General features: G+C 42.6%; 1 protein-coding gene across 4 annotated transcripts in view; it reads right to left on the bottom strand.

Annotated features, from left to right (window-relative positions):
* The window catches only part of SIRT3 (sirtuin 3), a 41642-nt gene that overhangs the window by 13072 nt on the left and 7922 nt on the right, over nt 1–20648 (bottom strand). For 3 of the 4 annotated variants that reach the window (XM_027766673.1, XM_006164461.3, XM_027766671.1), the window contains exons 2-4: nt 15240–15431; nt 14907–15139; nt 11959–12059 (exon numbers count right to left, since the gene is read on the bottom strand). In XM_027766673.1, coding sequence (XP_027622474.1) covers nt 11959–12059; nt 14907–15139; nt 15240–15286 — 381 coding nt within the window. In that variant the 5' untranslated portion in view covers nt 15287–15431. The remainder of the gene's footprint in view (nt 1–11958; nt 12060–14906; nt 15140–15239; nt 15432–20648) is intronic. The other variant, XM_027766672.1, reaches the window with a different exon arrangement.

Raw genomic sequence — 20648 nt, 5'->3', positions numbered from 1 at the left:
AAAAAAAAAAAAAAGAAAAAAGGTGCTGGACTCTCACATGTCCAACCATGGTTTGAGTCCCAGACTAGGTGGCTTGAAAACCATACTGTGCATGTACGCGTGCATGCGCAAAATTCTGAGAGGAGAACAAAGAAGAAGGTACTGTGGTGTGGTCATCCCCTATGAGGGTTGATTTCTAACTTTCCATCTCTCTGTCTCTGTCTCTCTCTCTCTCTGGCAAGTGCAAATGTCCTATGGCAAAAACGAACCAAAAAGAAATTTTTTTAATCTCAATGGAATATTGATAAGCTGAAAACAGATAAGAAGAAATTACCCAGAATGCAGCGCGAGGAGGAGCAATAACAGAACACACAGAAGAGTGCCTGGGCCCTACAGGAGAGCAGATCTAATCTTTGTTGAATCTCAGGGCCAAAAAAATAATGAGGAAGTGGGGCAGGGACAACCAATCTCTGAAAAGATACTGGCTGAGGATTATCCAGCCATTATTAAAGATACCAATCCACAGACTGAAGTCCTGCAAATTTTAAACAGAATAAGGAAAAGGAAATTCATCTGAAAACACAGCATAGTGAAAGAGAAAAATATTTAAAATATGCAGATCATAAATTTACATGAAGAAGCAAAAGATCCAGAATAGCCAACACAATACTGAAAGAGAACAATGGGAAAACTCAATCTGTCTGACTGTAAGGCTTCCTATAATATGACAGGAATTGAGGGCAGTGAAAGAATAGGTACATAGATCAATGGAACAGAACAGAGAACCAAAAACTGACACACCAATATTGCTAACGATCTCTGACAAAAGAACAAAGATAACTCAATGGAGAAAAAGGATAGTCTTTTCAACAAATGCTGCTAGAACAGGACATCCATGTGCTGAGAGTTAACCTAGACACAGACGACACACGTCTCACATTAATGCGAAATGAATCACAGACCTAACGTAAGACGAGAAACAATAAAAACCCTAGGAGATAACGTAGGGGAAACTTAGACGGTGATGACCTTTACTTACATATTAAAAGCATCATGCGTGAAAGGAAAAAGTTGGTAGGTTGGACTTCATTCAACTTAAAAACTGCACTGGAAAAGATATAATCAAGTGAATAATGAAACAAGCCACAGTTTAGAAAAAAATATATTTGCAAAAGACTTATCTGATTAAGAACTATTATCTAAACTATCAAAGAACTCTGAAAAGTCAACAATAACAACTTGACTTTAAAAAATGAGTAAAAGACCTTACCAGAAACCAAAGAAGATTTACAGATGGCAAATAAGCATATAAAAAGATGTTCAATATGTCACCAGAAAAATGCAGACTAAAGTAACAAGATACCACTACGCACGTATTAGTAGAATAGCCAAAGTCAAGAACACTGATACCACCAAACGCTGGTGAACACGTGGAGCAACAGGAACTCTCATCCATTGCTGATGGGAATGCAAAATGGTGCTGTTGCTTTGGGACAGTTTGATAGCTTCTAACAAAACCAAGCATACCCTCACTGTATGATCCAACAATTATGCTCCTTGATCGTTACGAAAAAAATTGAAAATGTATGTCCATATAAAAAACTGCACATCAATGTTGGTAGCACCTTTTTTCATAATCTTAAGAATTTAGAAGCAACCAGAACGTCCTTAAGTAGGCAAGTAGATAGATGAACTGTGGTATATCCATTGTGGAATATCATTTATTAAAAAGCAATGACTTGGGACCAGCAAATGATAAAATGGTTACATTGCTGGACTCTCACATAGTCAACCACGGTCCAAGTCCCAGACCCCATGGCTTAAAAATTCACGCCAGGAACGTGTGCGTGTGTGCCCAAAATTCCAAGAGGAGAATGGAGGAGAAGGGATTACAGCATGGCCATCCCCACTGGAGGGTGATTTCTTGCTTTCTGTCTCTGTCTCAAACTCTCTGGTGAGCACACACATCCCATAGCTAAAATCTCTCCCCATCCCCCCCCCAAAAAAAGCACTGACTCATCATACTGCGTAAAGACATGGAGGAAACTTAAATGCACATTACTAAGTGAAGAAGTCCATCTGAGAGGTCGACATTCTGTATGACTCCAAATATACGACATCCCAGGAAAGACAGAACTAGGGGAACGGCAAGAAGATGTGTGCCACGGGCTAGTGGGGAGGGAGGAGTGGCCAGTTTGAACACAGAGGACGTTTAGAGCAGTGAAGCCATTCTGTAAACTGCCACACTGGTGGGTACATGTCATCCATTTGCCAAGCCCACAGAACGTCCACCACCACGTGAACCCTGATGTAACCTGAACACTTTAAGTGACAGTGTGTCACTGTGGGTTCATCAACTGTGACGGGAGTACCAGTGCAGAGAGGGGTGCTGATAACGGGCAGTCTTCGCATGTGTAGGGGCAGACGCATATGGGAACTGTCTGCACTTTTTTTAAAAGAATTATTTCATTTTTATTTATTATTATTACTATTATTATTTTATTTTCTAGACGGTATGTGCACTCACCAGAGAGACACAGATAGACAGAGAGACAGTGAGAGAGAAAGTGAGAAAATGAGCCACCAGATCCAGGACTTGAACCGTGGTTGGCCACATGGGAGTCCAGCACCTCATTCACCACACCAACTACTGGCCCCACTGCCTGTACTTTCTACTCGATTTTTCTGTGAACCCAAAACTCTTCTAAAAATATAAAGTCTATTTATTTTTTAAAAAAAGACATTTTAGGGACCAGCAGATGGCATAATGGTTACGTTGTTGGACTCCCATGTAGTTGACTTTGGTTCAAGTCCGAGATCCGGCAGCCTGAAACTCATACCAAGCATGTGTGTGTGTGTGCCCCAAATCCTGAGAGAACAGAGGAGAAGGGATTGCGGAGTGGCCATCCCCTGGGCAGTAATTTCTCACTTTCTGTTTCTCTGTCTCTCTGGTGACCATACAGGCTTATAGCAAAAATCTCTCTAAAAAAAAGAAGTGTAGAAACTGGAACTCCCAGATGCTTTCAATGGGAATGTAAAATGGTATAGTTACCTGTGAAAAACAGCATGGCCATTCCTCAAAAAAGTAAAAGAAACTATTACCATATGATAGAGAAATTCCACTTCTAGGCATATCCCCTAAGAACTGGAAGCAGGTTTCAAAGAGATATTTGTACACCCAGCAATATCATTCACAATAACCAAAAGGTGGAAACAACCCAAGTGTCCTGCCACAGATTAACAGGTGAACAAAATATGGTGTGTGTGTGTGTGTGTGTGTGTACACATACACACATATATATACAAATATATACACACACACACATATGGAAATATATATACACACACACATATATATACAAATATACATACACATATAAATAAATATATACACAAACATATATATAAATATGTATATACACACAGATATACACACATATATATACAAATATCTATACATGCACACATATATATGCAAATACACACACATATATACAAATACATATACATACACTATATATACATATATATACACACATAAATATATACACACATATATACAAATATACACACACATATATACACACATACACACATACATATACATATATACACACATATATATACAAATATACTCACACATATACACACATATATACACACAAATATATATAGACACTTATATATACACACACATATACAAATATATATGCACATATGTACATATGTATATGTATATATACAATGAAATATTAATATACACTGAAATATTATCCAAACTTAAAAAAGAAGTAAATTCTGACAAATGCTGGTACAACTTTGCCAAATCTTCACAACATTATGCTAAGTGAAATACAATGGGGCTGGCAGGTGGTGTGGTGGTTAATGGTACTGGACTCCCACATGGCCGACTGTGGTTCGAGTCCTGGACCTGGAGGTTTGCCTTCTCGCCTTCTCACCTTCTCTCTCAAAAAGAAATTTTTTTAATCTCAATGGAATATTGATAAGCTGAAAACAGATAAGAAGAAATTACCCAGAATGCAGCGCGAGGAGGAGCAATAACAGAACACACAGAAGAGTGCCTGGGCCCTACAGGAGAGCAGATCTAATCTTTGTTGAATCTCAGGGCCAAAAAAAGAGTGAGGAAGTGGGGCAGGGACAACCAATCTCTGAAAAGATACTGGCTGAGGATTATCCAGCCATTATTAAAGATACCAATCCACAGACTGAAGTCCTGCAAATTTTAAACAGAATAAGGAAAAGGAAATTCATCTGAAAACACAGCATAGTGAAAGAGAAAAATATTTAAAATATGCAGATCATAAATTTACATGAAGAAGCAAAAGATCCAGAATAGCCAACACAATACTGAAAGAGAACAATGGGAAAACTCAATCTGTCTGACTGTAAGGCTTCCTATAATATGACAGGAATTGAGGGCAGTGAAAGAATAGGTACATAGATCAATGGAACAGAACAGAGAACCAAAAACTGACACACCAATATTGCTAACGATCTCTGACAAAAGAACAAAGATAACTCAATGGAGAAAAAGGATAGTCTTTTCAACAAATGCTGCTAGAACAGGACATCCATGTGCTGAGAGTTAACCTAGACACAGACGACACACGTCTCACATTAATGCGAAATGAATCACAGACCTAACGTAAGACGAGAAACAATAAAAACCCTAGGAGATAACGTAGGGGAAACTTAGACGGTGATGACCTTTACTTACATATTAAAAGCATCATGCGTGAAAGGAAAAAGTTGGTAGGTTGGACTTCATTCAACTTAAAAACTGCACTGGAAAAGATATAATCAAGTGAATAATGAAACAAGCCACAGTTTAGAAAAAAATATATTTGCAAAAGACTTATCTGATTAAGAACTATTATCTAAACTATCAAAGAACTCTGAAAAGTCAACAATAACAACTTGACTTTAAAAAATGAGTAAAAGACCTTACCAGAAACCAAAGAAGATTTACAGATGGCAAATAAGCATATAAAAAGATGTTCAATATGTCACCAGAAAAATGCAGACTAAAGTAACAAGATACCACTACGCACGTATTAGTAGAATAGCCAAAGTCAAGAACACTGATACCACCAAACGCTGGTGAACACGTGGAGCAACAGGAACTCTCATCCATTGCTGATGGGAATGCAAAATGGTGCTGTTGCTTTGGGACAGTTTGATAGCTTCTAACAAAACCAAGCATACCCTCACTGTATGATCCAACAATTATGCTCCTTGATCGTTACGAAAAAAATTGAAAATGTATGTCCATATAAAAAACTGCACATCAATGTTGGTAGCACCTTTTTTCATAATCTTAAGAATTTAGAAGCAACCAGAACGTCCTTAAGTAGGCAAGTAGATAGATGAACTGTGGTATATCCATTGTGGAATATCATTTATTAAAAAGCAATGACTTGGGACCAGCAAATGATAAAATGGTTACATTGCTGGACTCTCACATAGTCAACCACGGTCCAAGTCCCAGACCCCATGGCTTAAAAATTCACGCCAGGAACGTGTGCGTGTGTGCCCAAAATTCCAAGAGGAGAATGGAGGAGAAGGGATTACAGCATGGCCATCCCCACTGGAGGGTGATTTCTTGCTTTCTGTCTCTGTCTCAAACTCTCTGGTGAGCACACACATCCCATAGCTAAAATCTCTCCCCATCCCCCCCCCAAAAAAAGCACTGACTCATCATACTGCGTAAAGACATGGAGGAAACTTAAATGCACATTACTAAGTGAAGAAGTCCATCTGAGAGGTCGACATTCTGTATGACTCCAAATATACGACATCCCAGGAAAGACAGAACTAGGGGAACGGCAAGAAGATGTGTGCCACGGGCTAGTGGGGAGGGAGGAGTGGCCAGTTTGAACACAGAGGACGTTTAGAGCAGTGAAGCCATTCTGTAAACTGCCACACTGGTGGGTACATGTCATCCATTTGCCAAGCCCACAGAACGTCCACCACCACGTGAACCCTGATGTAACCTGAACACTTTAAGTGACAGTGTGTCACTGTGGGTTCATCAACTGTGACGGGAGTACCAGTGCAGAGAGGGGTGCTGATAACGGGCAGTCTTCGCATGTGTAGGGGCAGACGCATATGGGAACTGTCTGCACTTTTTTTAAAAGAATTATTTCATTTTTATTTATTATTATTACTATTATTATTTTATTTTCTAGACGGTATGTGCACTCACCAGAGAGACACAGATAGACAGAGAGACAGTGAGAGAGAAAGTGAGAAAATGAGCCACCAGATCCAGGACTTGAACCGTGGTTGGCCACATGGGAGTCCAGCACCTCATTCACCACACCAACTACTGGCCCCACTGCCTGTACTTTCTACTCGATTTTTCTGTGAACCCAAAACTCTTCTAAAAATATAAAGTCTATTTATTTTTTAAAAAAAGACATTTTAGGGACCAGCAGATGGCATAATGGTTACGTTGTTGGACTCCCATGTAGTTGACTTTGGTTCAAGTCCGAGATCCGGCAGCCTGAAACTCATACCAAGCATGTGTGTGTGTGTGCCCCAAATCCTGAGAGAACAGAGGAGAAGGGATTGCGGAGTGGCCATCCCCTGGGGAGTAATTTCTCACTTTCTGTTTCTCTGTCTCTCTGGTGACCATACAGGCTTATAGCAAAAATCTCTCTAAAAAAAAGAAGTGTAGAAACTGGAACTCCCAGATGCTTTCAATGGGAATGTAAAATGGTATAGTTACCTGTGAAAAACAGCATGGCCATTCCTCAAAAAAGTAAAAGAAACTATTACCATATGATAGAGAAATTCCACTTCTAGGCATATCCCCTAAGAACTGGAAGCAGGTTTCAAAGAGATATTTGTACACCCAGCAATATCATTCACAATAACCAAAAGGTGGAAACAACCCAAGTGTCCTGCCACAGATTAACAGGTGAACAAAATATGGTGTGTGTGTGTGTGTGTGTGTGTACACATACACACATATATATACAAATATATACACACACACACATATGGAAATATATATACACACACACATATATATACAAATATACATACACATATAAATAAATATATACACAAACATATATATAAATATGTATATACACACAGATATACACACATATATATACAAATATCTATACATGCACACATATATATGCAAATACACACACATATATACAAATACATATACATACACTATATATACATATATATACACACATAAATATATACACACATATATACAAATATACACACACATATATACACACATACACACATACATATACATATATACACACATATATATACAAATATACTCACACATATACACACATATATACACACAAATATATATAGACACTTATATATACACACACATATACAAATATATATGCACATATGTACATATGTATATGTATATATACAATGAAATATTAATATACACTGAAATATTATCCAAACTTAAAAAAGAAGTAAATTCTGACAAATGCTGGTACAACTTTGCCAAATCTTCACAACATTATGCTAAGTGAAATACAATGGGGCTGGCAGGTGGTGTGGTGGTTAATGGTACTGGACTCCCACATGGCCGACTGTGGTTCGAGTCCTGGACCTGGAGGTTTGCCTTCTCGCCTTCTCACCTTCTCTCTCTCTCTCTGCCCCTCTAGTCAGATTAAAATAAATTAAATTAAATTAAAATAAATTTTTTTTTAAAAAAAGAAATACACTAGTCACCAAAGTACAGGGTCTAGATGGTGGTGCATCGTAAACACAGCATTCTCTGGGCAACCCACATGGGAAGGTTCCTGGCTCAAGTCCAGAGACCTCCCTGAGTATGTCACACACATGTGCCCGAGAGCCAGAGCCAGATGGAAGCTTGGACTGGATCAGGATGTCAAGACTCTCTCGGGAGTTCCCTCTCTGATTCTCTCACTCATAGAAGAGATAAATAAATAAATATGAAAAGACAATACAAACACTTTAGGACTCCACTCATATGAGCTACCAGGGTAGTCACATTCCCAGAAACAGAAAACGGACTAGAGGTTACCGTAGGCCAGGAGGAGGGAGGAATATGGAGTTAGCATTTAGCAGGTATGCAATTGCAATGTGGGATGAGAAAGAAAGCTCTAGAGATAGACGGTACTGATGGTTGTGCAACATTATGAATATACGGAGCGCAGCTAAACTACACTTAAGAACGGTTAGTGGTAAACTTTATGTTGTGTGTGTGTGTGTGTGTGTGTGTGTGTGTGTTCCTGTAATAAAAATAGTATTTTAAATGTGAAAACAAAAAGTGTGACTGTGGTAATTTTAGGGTTACCATTAAAAGGGTAGAAATAGTGCATAACTTCCAAGTTCATACAGTGAAAAACAAAAGCAGTAATAAGCAGCAGGGAAAATATAGAACACAGAATAAGACGGTACTTCTAAAGTCAGATCTCTCAGTAATCACAGTGACCTAAGCACTAATTATCAAATTTTTAAAAATCATCCAACTGGATTAAAAACTAAAATCTAGCTACATATTTTATAGAAGAACACATCTAAAAATAAGATGGTGGTGATGGTTTCAGTCTTCAGGAAGACAAAGTAAAAGCATGACAAAGAATACCGACCAAGAGATACAGGAGGATAAAACAATTGTACACATGTGTATACCTCTATCACTTTATCTCAAAACACATACAGAAATAGAAGTAAAAAGAACCCCCCCCATCACATGGGACATTTTAACACAACGCTCTTGAAATTTAATAGAGCAAAGAATTTTTAAAAAGGTAATGATATACAAGATTGAAACAGGATTAAACTTACTTTTATAACCATATATGCAGAACAACACATTCAGCAACCACAGAATAAACTTACTTTTCACATATACACAGAACATTACAAAAATGGATACCTAAGGCCACAAGGCAAACCTCAACTGACTTCACGAAACTACCATCAAACAGCAAGGACAGCAGAGACCTCGATGCCAGGAGAGGGGGTATGTGAACTGCTCTGTAAAGTAAAACGTCTTCTAGTGTTGCAGAATACGGGATTTATGAGACACGTTTGTGTAATTTTTGATAATCAGCCAAAATATGTATGTATTGTTAGAGAACACCTGTAATTAGGGGCGGAAAAGAAGTGTAGGTAGACTTCAAAGGGCCGGACTTGAACAGTGAACAGGAGGTCCCAGAGGAAGGATGGATGGCCATGAGCTGGAGGCAGTGACCCTCAGTGCTGGCTCAGCCTGAGCCCAGACACAGGGCTGAGCCCTGCATGCCTCCCAGAAGGGGCCCCTCTCCTGCCCAGCCCTGCCGACACTCAGCCTTCCAGGACACCTCACTGGGGCCTCAGTAGGGAACCCTAACAATCCTTTCGATTTTGGAATTCCAGAAAGAAACTCATGAGTCTGGGGTGCTTACTGCATGATGCCGAGTTTTCACAAGTTTACCAGCACCTACTCTCGCTTCGTATTAAAGAAAGGTCTTCCAATTAATTTGAATTTTTTTATAAAAAGAAAGACTTCATCTACAATCATAATTTCCACTCTCTATTCTATGAGGAGTCTCAGATGTATACGTTCTGCCCACATCTCTTTTCTGAGCTCCCCCTGGACAGGCGTGCCCAGAGGACTTGTGCTTAGGACACTGTCCTAAACCCCTCTTCTCTCCCATCTCCAGCCTGCTCTGCGTCTTAGATCTCTTCAAACCACTCCACTCTGTCTCCACTGCTACTGCTTGGCCAGGCCCTCACCATCTCTTACCCAGAGTACCTGTCTCCCTACAGTAGGCCCCTGAACCCTCAAAAAAATCCAACCTGTTGCCCATAAAATCTCTTTAAAATGAAAATCCCTCCACATCATTTTCCTGCTTATAAATCCTTCAATGTCTCTCAGTGATCTTGAGGATAAAATTCAAACTCTAACATAGACCAAGCCACCCACACTCCAGGTCTCCATTGCCAGGAACTGGCTTTCAAACCCAGACCACATAGAAAACAGCGACTCAAATGGATCCTTCACACGCACGTTCCCGGCAGAACTATTCACAATAGAAAAAGCAGGCAATGACCCAACGTATAAATATATACACAAATTGCGGTGAACACACTGATGGGATATCATCAGCCATAAAAAGGATGGAGTACCGACACAAGCAACAATGTAAACGAACCATTAAAACGTTATGTTCAGTGAGGGCGTGGTGGCACCGCCCTATGGCAAAACGTTATGTTCAGTGAAAGAAGGCAGACACAAAGGCCATGTACTGAATCATTTCCACCTGTGTGAAATACCCAGAATAGATACCTCTGCAGAGACAGGAAGGACACTGGCGTTGCCAGGGGCTGGAGGAGGGGAGGTGGGGAGTGGCTCTCTGGGTCAGAGTTCCTCTGAGGTGGTGAAAGTGTGTTGGAACTACATAGAGGTGAGATTGCACAACACTGTGGATGTACTAAATGCCAATGAGCTGTGCACTTTAAAATGCTTCATTCTATGTCGGGCAGGTGGAAGAGGCGATGGTGAGCTTCGGCCAGCTTTGAGTCAGGGATTCCAGACAGCAAAACTCAAACAAAAGCTTAGTGTCGCTGCCACCTCTGCTGTGAATTTCATGTATTAATTAATTAATGACATGGTCCTATGCCACGACAATATCTCAGAGTTTAATCATTATTTGTTAAGATTTTTCTACTTGATTCTATTCTAAGAAATACAAAAGTACACAGAGCACTAGCCACAGGTTTCATACTGTATTTTTTTTTTTTTTTTTTTAAAAAGTCAAACCAGGTTTGGGGCACAGACCACTCACGCCGAGCGTGTGTGTGTGTGCGTGCCCAAGATCCCAAGAGGAGAATGGAGGAGAAGGGATTGCAGCGTGGCCATTCCCATGGCGGGGGGGGGGTGATTTCTCGCTTTTTCTCTGTCTCTCTGTCTGTCTGGCGAGCACACGCACCCTATAGCAAAAGCCTCTCAAAAAAAAAAAAAAAAAAAAAAAAGAAAGAAAGAAAAAGAAAAATAACTCTTAAAAAAAAAACAATAAAACAATGTGCAGTAGAGGACCAGCCAGTGGCATGGAGGTTAGGGTACTGGTTCCCACATGGCCAAGTGCATGGTTTGAATCCCACACCCAGCAGCTCGAGAAAAACGCCTGGTATTGTACATGTGTGGTCAACATCCCAAGAGAATGGAGGAGAAGGAACCCCCTCTTGGGAGTTCTTTCTAGCTTTCCCTCTCTCTTTGTCTGTCTGTCTGGCAAGTGTATGTGCTCTACAGCAAAATTAAAAACAAAACAATACAGAAGTGGGCAAGAGGGTGCTAGTTGGTGACGTAGCAGTCACATAACTAGATCTGCACAGGAAGTGGGTCTGAGTAGGTCCTGGGTTCACCTCCCAGGACTTACCTGCACACACGGGCACTCGCTTGCACACCTGTGATCTGGGCTGGCTAGACTGGAGGTGGATTGCAGAGTGAAGTCCCTGCTGGAGACGCCTGCCTGTCTCTCTCACTCTCTCCCCATAGTAGAAAAAATAAATAAATAAAACTTTTTAAAAGTGGGCAATTGGAGTTGGTTGAAGGGAGATTCATTTTCTTAAATGTTTCTATATCACCTTAAATTTTTTAAAAGAATTATTTCATTTTATATATCATTATTGTTATTTTTAAAATTTGCTACAAGGTGAGTGAGCGAGCGAGAGAGAGAGAGAACGTGAGAAAGCAAGCCACAAGGTCCAGGACTTGAACTATAGTCAGCCATGTGGGAGTCCAGCCACTTAACTACCATGCCACCTGCTGGCTCTCACCTTAATTTTTTAGAAGTGCATACTACTTTTCTAATTTAAAAGCAAAGAAAATATCTGCATACTGTCAAGTACTCTTGTTCTCCCAACACAACGCTTATAAAATACCCCTTTTCCAGATGAGCTCCTCCATGCAGTGCAGTGGGGAGAGACCATCAGTGGGTAACTCACCCGGAAGTCCTCCCCTGGGAAGGCTCTTCGACAGACTGTGCAGGTGGCAGAGGCAAAGGTCCCATGAGCTTCAACCAATTTTGAGTCAGGGATGCCAGACTCTGAAATTCAAACCAAAGCTAAGTGTCGTTGCCTCTGCGGCGGGTGTACAAACCCACAGCATAACCTCTAGGCTCGGGAGGCCTTCCGGGAGAGCTGCAGCCCTGGGTAAAGCCTGAGGTCCCTGCCTACATCATGACAGACGATACTCCACCACGCAGAATGAGGCACGGGGGCAGGGGCTCCTCACTGGAGCCAAATCATGGTGAAAGGGAAGCCTGTCAAAATACAGCAGGAAAAAATAGGATGTGAGTTCAGATAAAATTACATCTAATACCTCTGAGCACATTTGCTCTTCTGCAGATGCCAAGTAAAATGAGGATATAAATACACAGAAAAACTGGTGAGTGGGAAAAAACCAGACAAAAAGTGACTCCTTAGGACAGGCACCTGTTACCACAGCCCGGCTCTAAGAGGCCGCAGTGGACAGACCTGGCCCCAGGTCAGGAGCTGCCCGCGTCACGGTCAGTGTCCTGATCCTGCAGCTCCTGCCTTCCCACAGGGCCTGCCTGACGCGTCCACAGCAGAACAGCCCTCCACGGCGCGGTATCTACTGTTACCGAATTCTCTCACAGAGAAGCACGTTTCTGCAGTCGAGGTTACTCATCCTTTTTTTTTTTTTGAATTCGCTATAGGGTGTGTGTGATCGCAGCAGGGGTGGGGGCACTGAGGGGATGTGAGAGACCCCCAGGAGGACTGGCCACAGCACGACCCCTTCTCCATCCTCCTCGCAGGATTTCGGGCACACATGCCAAGCGCATTGTCCAGGCCGCCAGTCCAGGACTCAAACGACACGGTCGGCCACGCGGGCTCCAGTGGCCCTAAGCACCACACCACTGGCTGGCCCCACCTACTCCTCTTTCTAAATCACAGCACAGCTAGACCAGCTGGGCTGCCGCTGCCTCAAAGCAGACAAACCAGCTCAGTGTCTGTCTCACTACCTGTTCAAAAAAAAAAAAAAATGCGTGCTACCAAAGATGCGTGCTATCAAACGCACCTCTAAGATGCACAGCGAGAGGCGGTACAAGCCGTGACTCTCTGGCTATGGCCACCTCAGGACCAGGCAGCAGGGCAGCAGTAATGTGACTGGGTCACACTGGGTCTCTCCTCAGCATGCCAGGCAGGTACCTGCCGATGACCAGGCCAGCGGGGTCTCGCGGTGGATTACGGCACAGGCACCCTGTTGGGGTGCATGTCTGTCTCTCCTTGTCTCTCAGAAGGAAAAGGTCAATTTTATAAAAGAAATCACCATAGACTGAGTTTGACAATACTAAACAATTATTAGTTATTCTTTTTTCTTTCTTTCTTTTTTGGGAGAGGTTTTTGCTATAGGGTGCGTGCACTCACCAGACAGAGAGAGACAGAGAGACAGGAAGCGAGAAATCACCCCCCGGGGGGGGGGATGGCCATGCCGCAATCCCTTCTCCTCCGTTCTCCTCTTGGGATCTTGGGCACGCACGCACATGTGCCCGGCATGAGTTTAAGCCGCTGGGTCCGAGACTCGAACTGTGGTCGACTACGTGGGAGTCCAGCGACATAGCCATTACACCAACTGCTGGTCCCAATTATTAGTTATTCTTTGGGGTGAAACTGGTATTGAGTTATGCTTTTAAAATTTTTTTTTTTTGGAGAGATTTTCACTGTAGGGCACGTGCGCTCACCAGACAGACAGAGAGAGACATAGAGACAGAAAGCGAGAAATCACCCCCCAGGAGGGATAGTCACGCCGCAATCCCTTCTCCTCCACTCTTCTCTCGGGATCTTGGGCACGCACGCACACGCGCCCGGCGTGAGTTTTAAGCCACCGGGTCCGGGACACAAACCGCGGTCGACTACGTGGGAGTCCAGCGACATAGCCATTACGCTAACTGCTGGTTCCCGCTTTTAAAATTTTTTATCTTCTAGAGCTACCCAATAATAGTTCTTTCTAGATTAAAATCATGATGTGAGAGAACTGCTTCACAATAATCTGGTGGGGGTGGGAGGGCCAGTAATAACACGCAGCCATCTGTGAGGCAGACCCACAGCGGGAGAGCCTCAGTTCAAGTCCAGAGATTTCACTGGGGATGCCAGCTCATGACTCAGGCTGCCATCAAGACCTTTCAAGGGTGCTGTATCTCGGCCTCTCGCCGTCTCTCTCACTAATGGGGTAAACAGACAAACTTTTAAAACTCAATCAATAAATAACCCAGGAGTGAGGAAGGTGAGGGAGGACAAATGTGTGCTGATGGTAGAAGCTGGGTGATGAGGACACGAACAGTCATTCATCCGCTCTCTTTATTTTTGTGTGCTTAAAAAAAAAAATCTCCTAATTTTTTTTAAAAAAAGAAATAGATCATCATGTCAGATTAGCAAACTAATGTTAATGTTTTTGTCCCAAATTCACAGTCCAGCAGTATGCCAAGAGAAGAGCCTACACTGATGTCTCAACTGTGGACAATTTTTTTTTGGAAACAAAGCCATAACTGATCGGCTCAAAAACAATCCCAAGGTAGTGTGGTGGTTAAGGTGCTAGATTCCAATATGGCAAACCGTGTCTTGAACTCCAGACCCCGTAGCTTGAAAATCATGCTTGGTGCATGTGTATGCACGCCCAAAATCCCTGGAGAAGAATGGAGGACAGGGAATTACGGCATAGCCATATCCCATACCTCCAGGGGGTCATTCCTCACTTTCCCTCCTCTCTCTCTCTCTCTCTGGTAAGCACATGCACCCTATGGCAAAAACCTAAAAAAAAACAAGAAAAAACAGTCCCAGGGGTAGGAAGCACGAGGCCTCAGCCCCACCCACAACCAGATAGCTGAGCCCTCTCTGCAGGGCAGAGGTGGGAGCTGGCATGGAGGGCTCACCTCTCTCGAGCCCGTCGATGTTCTGTGTGTACAGCCGTAGAAGCAGCCCCTTGTCGTGCAGCAGCCGCAGGAAGTAGTGTGTGGCATTGGGCCTGTAGTTCCCAGGGTAGAGCTCCTTGGCCAGAGTGAAAAAGGGCTTGGGGTTGTGAAAGAAAAATGTGAGTTCGAAAATAGCCTCAGGGTACGGAATGTCATACTGCTGGAGGTTGCTGTAGAGGCCACTTCCTGGAGATCTGGCAAGAAAAGGAGGAGTCCTCGGGCCTGAGGACCACGGCACGGACATGGCATGACCCCAAGGTTGTGTGCGAGGCATGTGGGGGCTGCAGGCAGTACCTGAAGTCCGGAATGCCGCTGGGCGTGCTAATGCCGGCCCCTACCATGGCCACCACCCTCTGGCAGGCTCCGGATCGGATCAGCTCGGCTATGTCCTGCAGGGAGAGCTTCTCCTTCTCACCGTTGCCTCCTCTTCCAAAGATGCTCCAAGCACCCGCAGATAAAGATAGAGGCCTCCTTCCATCTGAAATACTGACAGACAAAGCAGAGTAGCAACAGTACAGACAACATCACTCTCATGCACACAAGAACGAGCAAGTTCTATTCCTTCTACCACCCCTACCCTGGAGAAGGGCCATGCACTTCCCTCCAAGCTCCCACCAAAATAACTACCTTGCTCAGCACAGGTGACCAATGAGCTGAGACAGAGAGCAGTTCCAACTAAGAAATCAACACGTATTTGGAAGCAAAAAATCCAGTTAATGGGAACTATGCAAATAAGCAAAGTATCATAATCCCTGTTATCAGAGGTCAGTGCCACGAGAACAGAGCTCTATGGACAGCCCCAGGGTGCGGCAGCTGGACGCTGTGCTGAGGAAGCAGGTCTCACACTGTGGCCAGATTTGAGGCCCACCATGCTCCACGTGCTCAGGATCCTAACGGGATGGAGAATGGGAGGACAGGGGTCTGTGGCGTGACCTCCAGGCCTCACTGGAGGGTGTGCACTCTCTCTCTCTCTCTCTCACGCACATGCTCCCTGCAGCAATGAAACAGAGGAGAGAGGACAGGGTTCTGCACCAAAGGTTCAACCCAGAGCCAAGAACGCTTCTCTGTGGGGCCCTGTCTGATCCCACAGTGCGGTACACCCTGACATATCTGGGATTGGCGAACACAGTTGTCCCTAGACTAGTTCTACAGACACCACAGAAAATCCGCCGTTGCTCAGTTCCCTCACACAGAAAGGCAGCTATTTCCATACAACCAGTGCACATCTGCCCGCACACTGTAAGTCCTCTCTGAATTACTTTTCATCCCCAGCACAATGTAAATGCTATGTAAATACTTGGTATACCATATTTTAAAATTTACATTTTTATTGTTGTGTTTTCAAAATTGTGTTTATTGTCATCATTATTATTTTTAATTTGCTACAAGGCATTTGCACTCACCAGAGAGAGACAAAGAAAGAGAAGGAAAGTGAGAAAGCAAGCTGCCAGGCCTAGTACCTGAACAGCAGTAAATATTTTCAAGTCACAGTAGTTGAATCCATGGATGAAGAATACACGGATGTGGAGGTCCAAAGTATATAGTTTCTTTTTTTTAGATATTTTCACTATAGGGCATGTGCACTTGCCAGAGAGAGAAAGACAGACAGACAGACAGTGAGAAATCACCCCTGAGGGGGGATGGCCACACCACAGCCCTTCTCCTCCCCTCGCCTCCTGGGATTTTGGGCATGCATGCACCCACCCCCTGGGTGAGTTTTTTAAGTCATCGGGTCCAGTACTCGAACCACAGTCAACCATGTGGGAGTCCAGCGACATAACCAGCGACATGCTGGTCCCTACAGTGTAATTTTTAAACAAAATTTAAAAATTATCAGAATTTACATCAAAATTATGAAGCTGAAAAGTGGGCCTTAGAGACCATTCCAGAAAGAAACTCTTATACCCTGATAGCTAGAGGTTCAAATTGCTGCAGATGGTCCTTTTTCAATGTCTGAGGCAGTTCAGGAGGCATGACAGTCAGCAGCCAAAATTACAGTCAGGCAAGGCAGTGGGCAGACAGCTTGGGGTTCTCTCTTTAAAGCTCTAGGATTCATCTCCAGCATTTGAAACCAAGACACTCGGGACGAGCTGTTAGGAGTAGGAGATGGTCTCTCATAGGAGATGGAGAAAGGCACAAAACCCACAAAAACAACTCAGACTTCCACGGGACCTCGGGAATTTGCACGATTCAATATCCAGGAAAGCAACAGAAAGACAGAAGGAAGACAAGTGCCCTAACCCTGGAGCAGCACCTGGAAACGTCCCTCTAAAGCCTGCAGCTGAAGCAGGTATGAGGCACGAGAGCCTCTCCTGGCTCTGAGGGGCCTTCCTGGCAGGCATCTAACCTCGCTGCACCACCTTTGCACCTGCATTTGGGACCGTCAGGCCCATCCTAGGTCAGTGATTGTATAACGCAGGGACTTGTTTGAGTCTTACAGACTAGTAGGCAGTAACCACCCTTCTGTGTGGTTGTATCTCCTGTTACACAAAAAACCATGACCAGGTAAGGCTCCTGAGCAGGACCGAGGGTGGGGCGGAGCGGGTCCAAGCTGCAAAGGTGCTGAGCCTCGCTTGTCAAAGCTAGAAGAAAAAGAGCTGGAAAAGATTCTCACAGATTGAAGAATAATCTATAGCTATAAATCTCCCACCAGGAAGCACATGAAATACACACAGCAGGGTCTTTCTGCCACGAGCCCCTATGGGGTTGAACCAGCAACAACAAGGAAGAGAGCAGGTGTAGAAAGACAGCACCTTAGAATCCTTGCGACTGCATCTTGCCCTGCCCAGGTGTATTTGAGATTTCAGTTTGCTGAACAGCATGGCAGGCTAAACACACTGTGTGCCATCTACTTTCTCCCTAGCTCAGCTCCAGGTGACTCTGGTCATGAGACTGGGAAAGAAACCAACACCTAACACTGGCCACATACACTCCTCTCCCAAGAACACAGCTGAGAAATAGAGCTCTTCTTCCCCCCTAACATAACAAAATCAACGTCAAGAAATTAGGAAGAAATGTATAATCCATCAAATGACTAAAACCCAGTGCAAAGGCACAAGAAATATGATAAACCAAGGAAAAATCTCTTCCTCAAGGGAACAGAACCACCACTCATCATCCACAGATAGCACAACAGAACTCATGGAAATGTCAGGAAAAAAAAATTCATAATATTCATAGTGACAAAACTAAATGAGATGCAAGAGAAAACAGACAACCAACTCCAGGAAAAGAGGAAGCCCTTCCATGACTTGAAGGAGGAGATAGACACCATAAAAAAGAATTGAACAGAACTGTTAGAGATGAAGACTGTGATACAGGAAATCGAAACCTCTCTCAAAAGTATTAATAGCAGATTAAATCATGCAGAAGATCAACTCTGATCTAGAAGACGAAATCTCTGAGTTAGACAAAACCACCAAAAAGCATAAAGAAATAAAAAAAAAAAATCAGGACAACATACAGGAAATACTAGATACCATTAAACAGCCAAACATCCAAATAATTGGTATCCCAGCATGTGGAGAATCTAAAAAGGGCACTGAAAATCTATTCCATAAAATACTTGCAAAAAACTTTCCAAAACTAAAGAAACATTCAAACAACCAGACCCAAGAAATACAAAGGACCCCAAGTAGAATCGACCTAAGAAGATTCTCTCCATAGAACACAATAGCCAAAATGGTTAAAATCATAGACAAAGACAAGATTCTAAAAGTGGCAAAAGGGAAATGTCAAGTGATACAAAGATTATTCTATTAGGTTACTATTAGATTTCTCAACTGAAACAATGCAAGCAAGGAAAGAATGGGAAGATGTATTCAAAATGCTAAAAGAAAAACAATTTCAACCAAGAATACTATAACTGGAAAGATTATCCTTCAAATGGAAAAATAAAAAGATGATAAAAATCATTCTCAAATAAATGAAACCTGAAAACAATTATCAACAGACCAGCTCTTCAGGAAGTACTGAAAGGAGTGCTATATCAGGAAAGAGACAAACAGAAACAAGAAAACAAAACAAAACAAACAAAAAAAAAAACCAAGAAAATGGCTAAAAAGATGGCAGAGATAAATCCACATATATCAATAATAAATGATGAATGTAAATGGTTGAAATTCTCCAGTTAAAAGACACAGACTGGCTGAATGGATTAAAAAACAAACAAACAAACATAAAACCCAGAAACCCTCTTTTTGATACCTTCGAGAAACACACCTAATGGATAAAGACATACATAGACTGAAAGTGAATGGCTGGAACAAGATACAAATGGAAGTCAAAACAAGGCTGGAATCATGACACTGATATCAGATAAAATAGGCTGTGAGACAATGACTGCAAGAAGAAACAAGGATACTACATAGTACGAAAAGGGCTAATTCACCAAGAACATGTAACATGTAAAAATACACATCCAACACAGGAGCACCCAAAGATGTGAAAGAAAGACTACTAGGTCTAAGCATGAGATAGAACTGCCACACACGAATCATTAGGGACCTCAACACCCCACTCTCTCCTTCGGACAGATCATCTAGACAAAAAATAAGCAAAGAGACGCAGGATCTACACAATACCACAAATCAAATGGGCTTGACAGACATCTATGGAACTTTCCACCCAACAAAGACAAAATACACATTTTTCTCATACCTGCATGAAATGTTTTTGAAGACTGATCAAATGATAGGGCACAAAAGAAACTGTTACAAATTCAAAGGCACAGAAACTATTGAGTCCTCGAAAAAGTCCTGACACATTTTCGCAATAGAAATACATAGAAAAATACGTCATGACCTTTTTTTTTCTTTTTTTTTTTTTGGAGATGTTTTTGCTATAGGGCGCGTGCGCTCGCCAGACAGACAGAGAAAGACATAGAGACAGAAAGCAAGAAATCACCCCCTGGGGGGGATGGTCATGCCGCAATCCCTTCTCCTCCATTCTCCTCTCGGGATCTTGGGCACGCACGCACACGCGCCTGGCGTGAGTTTTAAGCCACCGGGTCCGGGACGCGAACCGCGGTCGACTGCATGGGAGTCCAGCGACATAGCCATTACGCTAACTGCTGGTTCCCGTCATGACTTTTTGACAATCCAATATATCCAGCCTCTTCTCCAACCACAATGAAATTAAGCTTGAAATTAACTTCAGAAAAAAATCCTCAAAAATACACAAACACATGGAAACTAAACAACCTACTCCTGAATGATTTCACAACCACTGAATATTTTACTAAGAGTGAAGTCAAAGATTCACTGATACCAGGCGCATGTGCGTGCATGCCCAAAATCCCAAAAGGAGAATGGAGATGAGATTGTGGCATGGCCATCCCCTGTAAGGAGGGATTTCTCAATTTCCGTCTCTCTGTCTCTCTGGTGAGTGCACACACCCTATAGCAAAAATCTCTCTCTCTCAAAAAAAAAAAAAAAAAAAAAAGGCTATACAAAATGACCAGGAGGTAGGTCAGAGTAAACATCATACTGAATGTGGACAAGCTGTTTAGTGGAAAGCTTTTTCACTAAAAACTGGAAAAGACAAGGCTGCCCACTTTCTCCACTCCGTTTCATTATAGTACTGGAAGTCCTAGCCAATGCAATCAGACAAGAGAATAAAATAAAAGGCACTTCTCTCTTTCTATAAGAAAAGGTAAAATTATGTTTATTTGCAGGTGACATGATATATAGAAAACCCAAAAGA

Source organism: Tupaia chinensis, unplaced genomic scaffold (assembly GCF_000334495.1).
Source record: "Tupaia chinensis unplaced genomic scaffold, TupChi_1.0 Scaffold143624_1, whole genome shotgun sequence".
NCBI lineage: Eukaryota > Metazoa > Chordata > Mammalia > Scandentia > Tupaiidae > Tupaia > Tupaia belangeri.
Note: the sequence above shows the minus strand (reverse complement) of the source record. Positions and strands in the feature narration are given on the sequence as shown.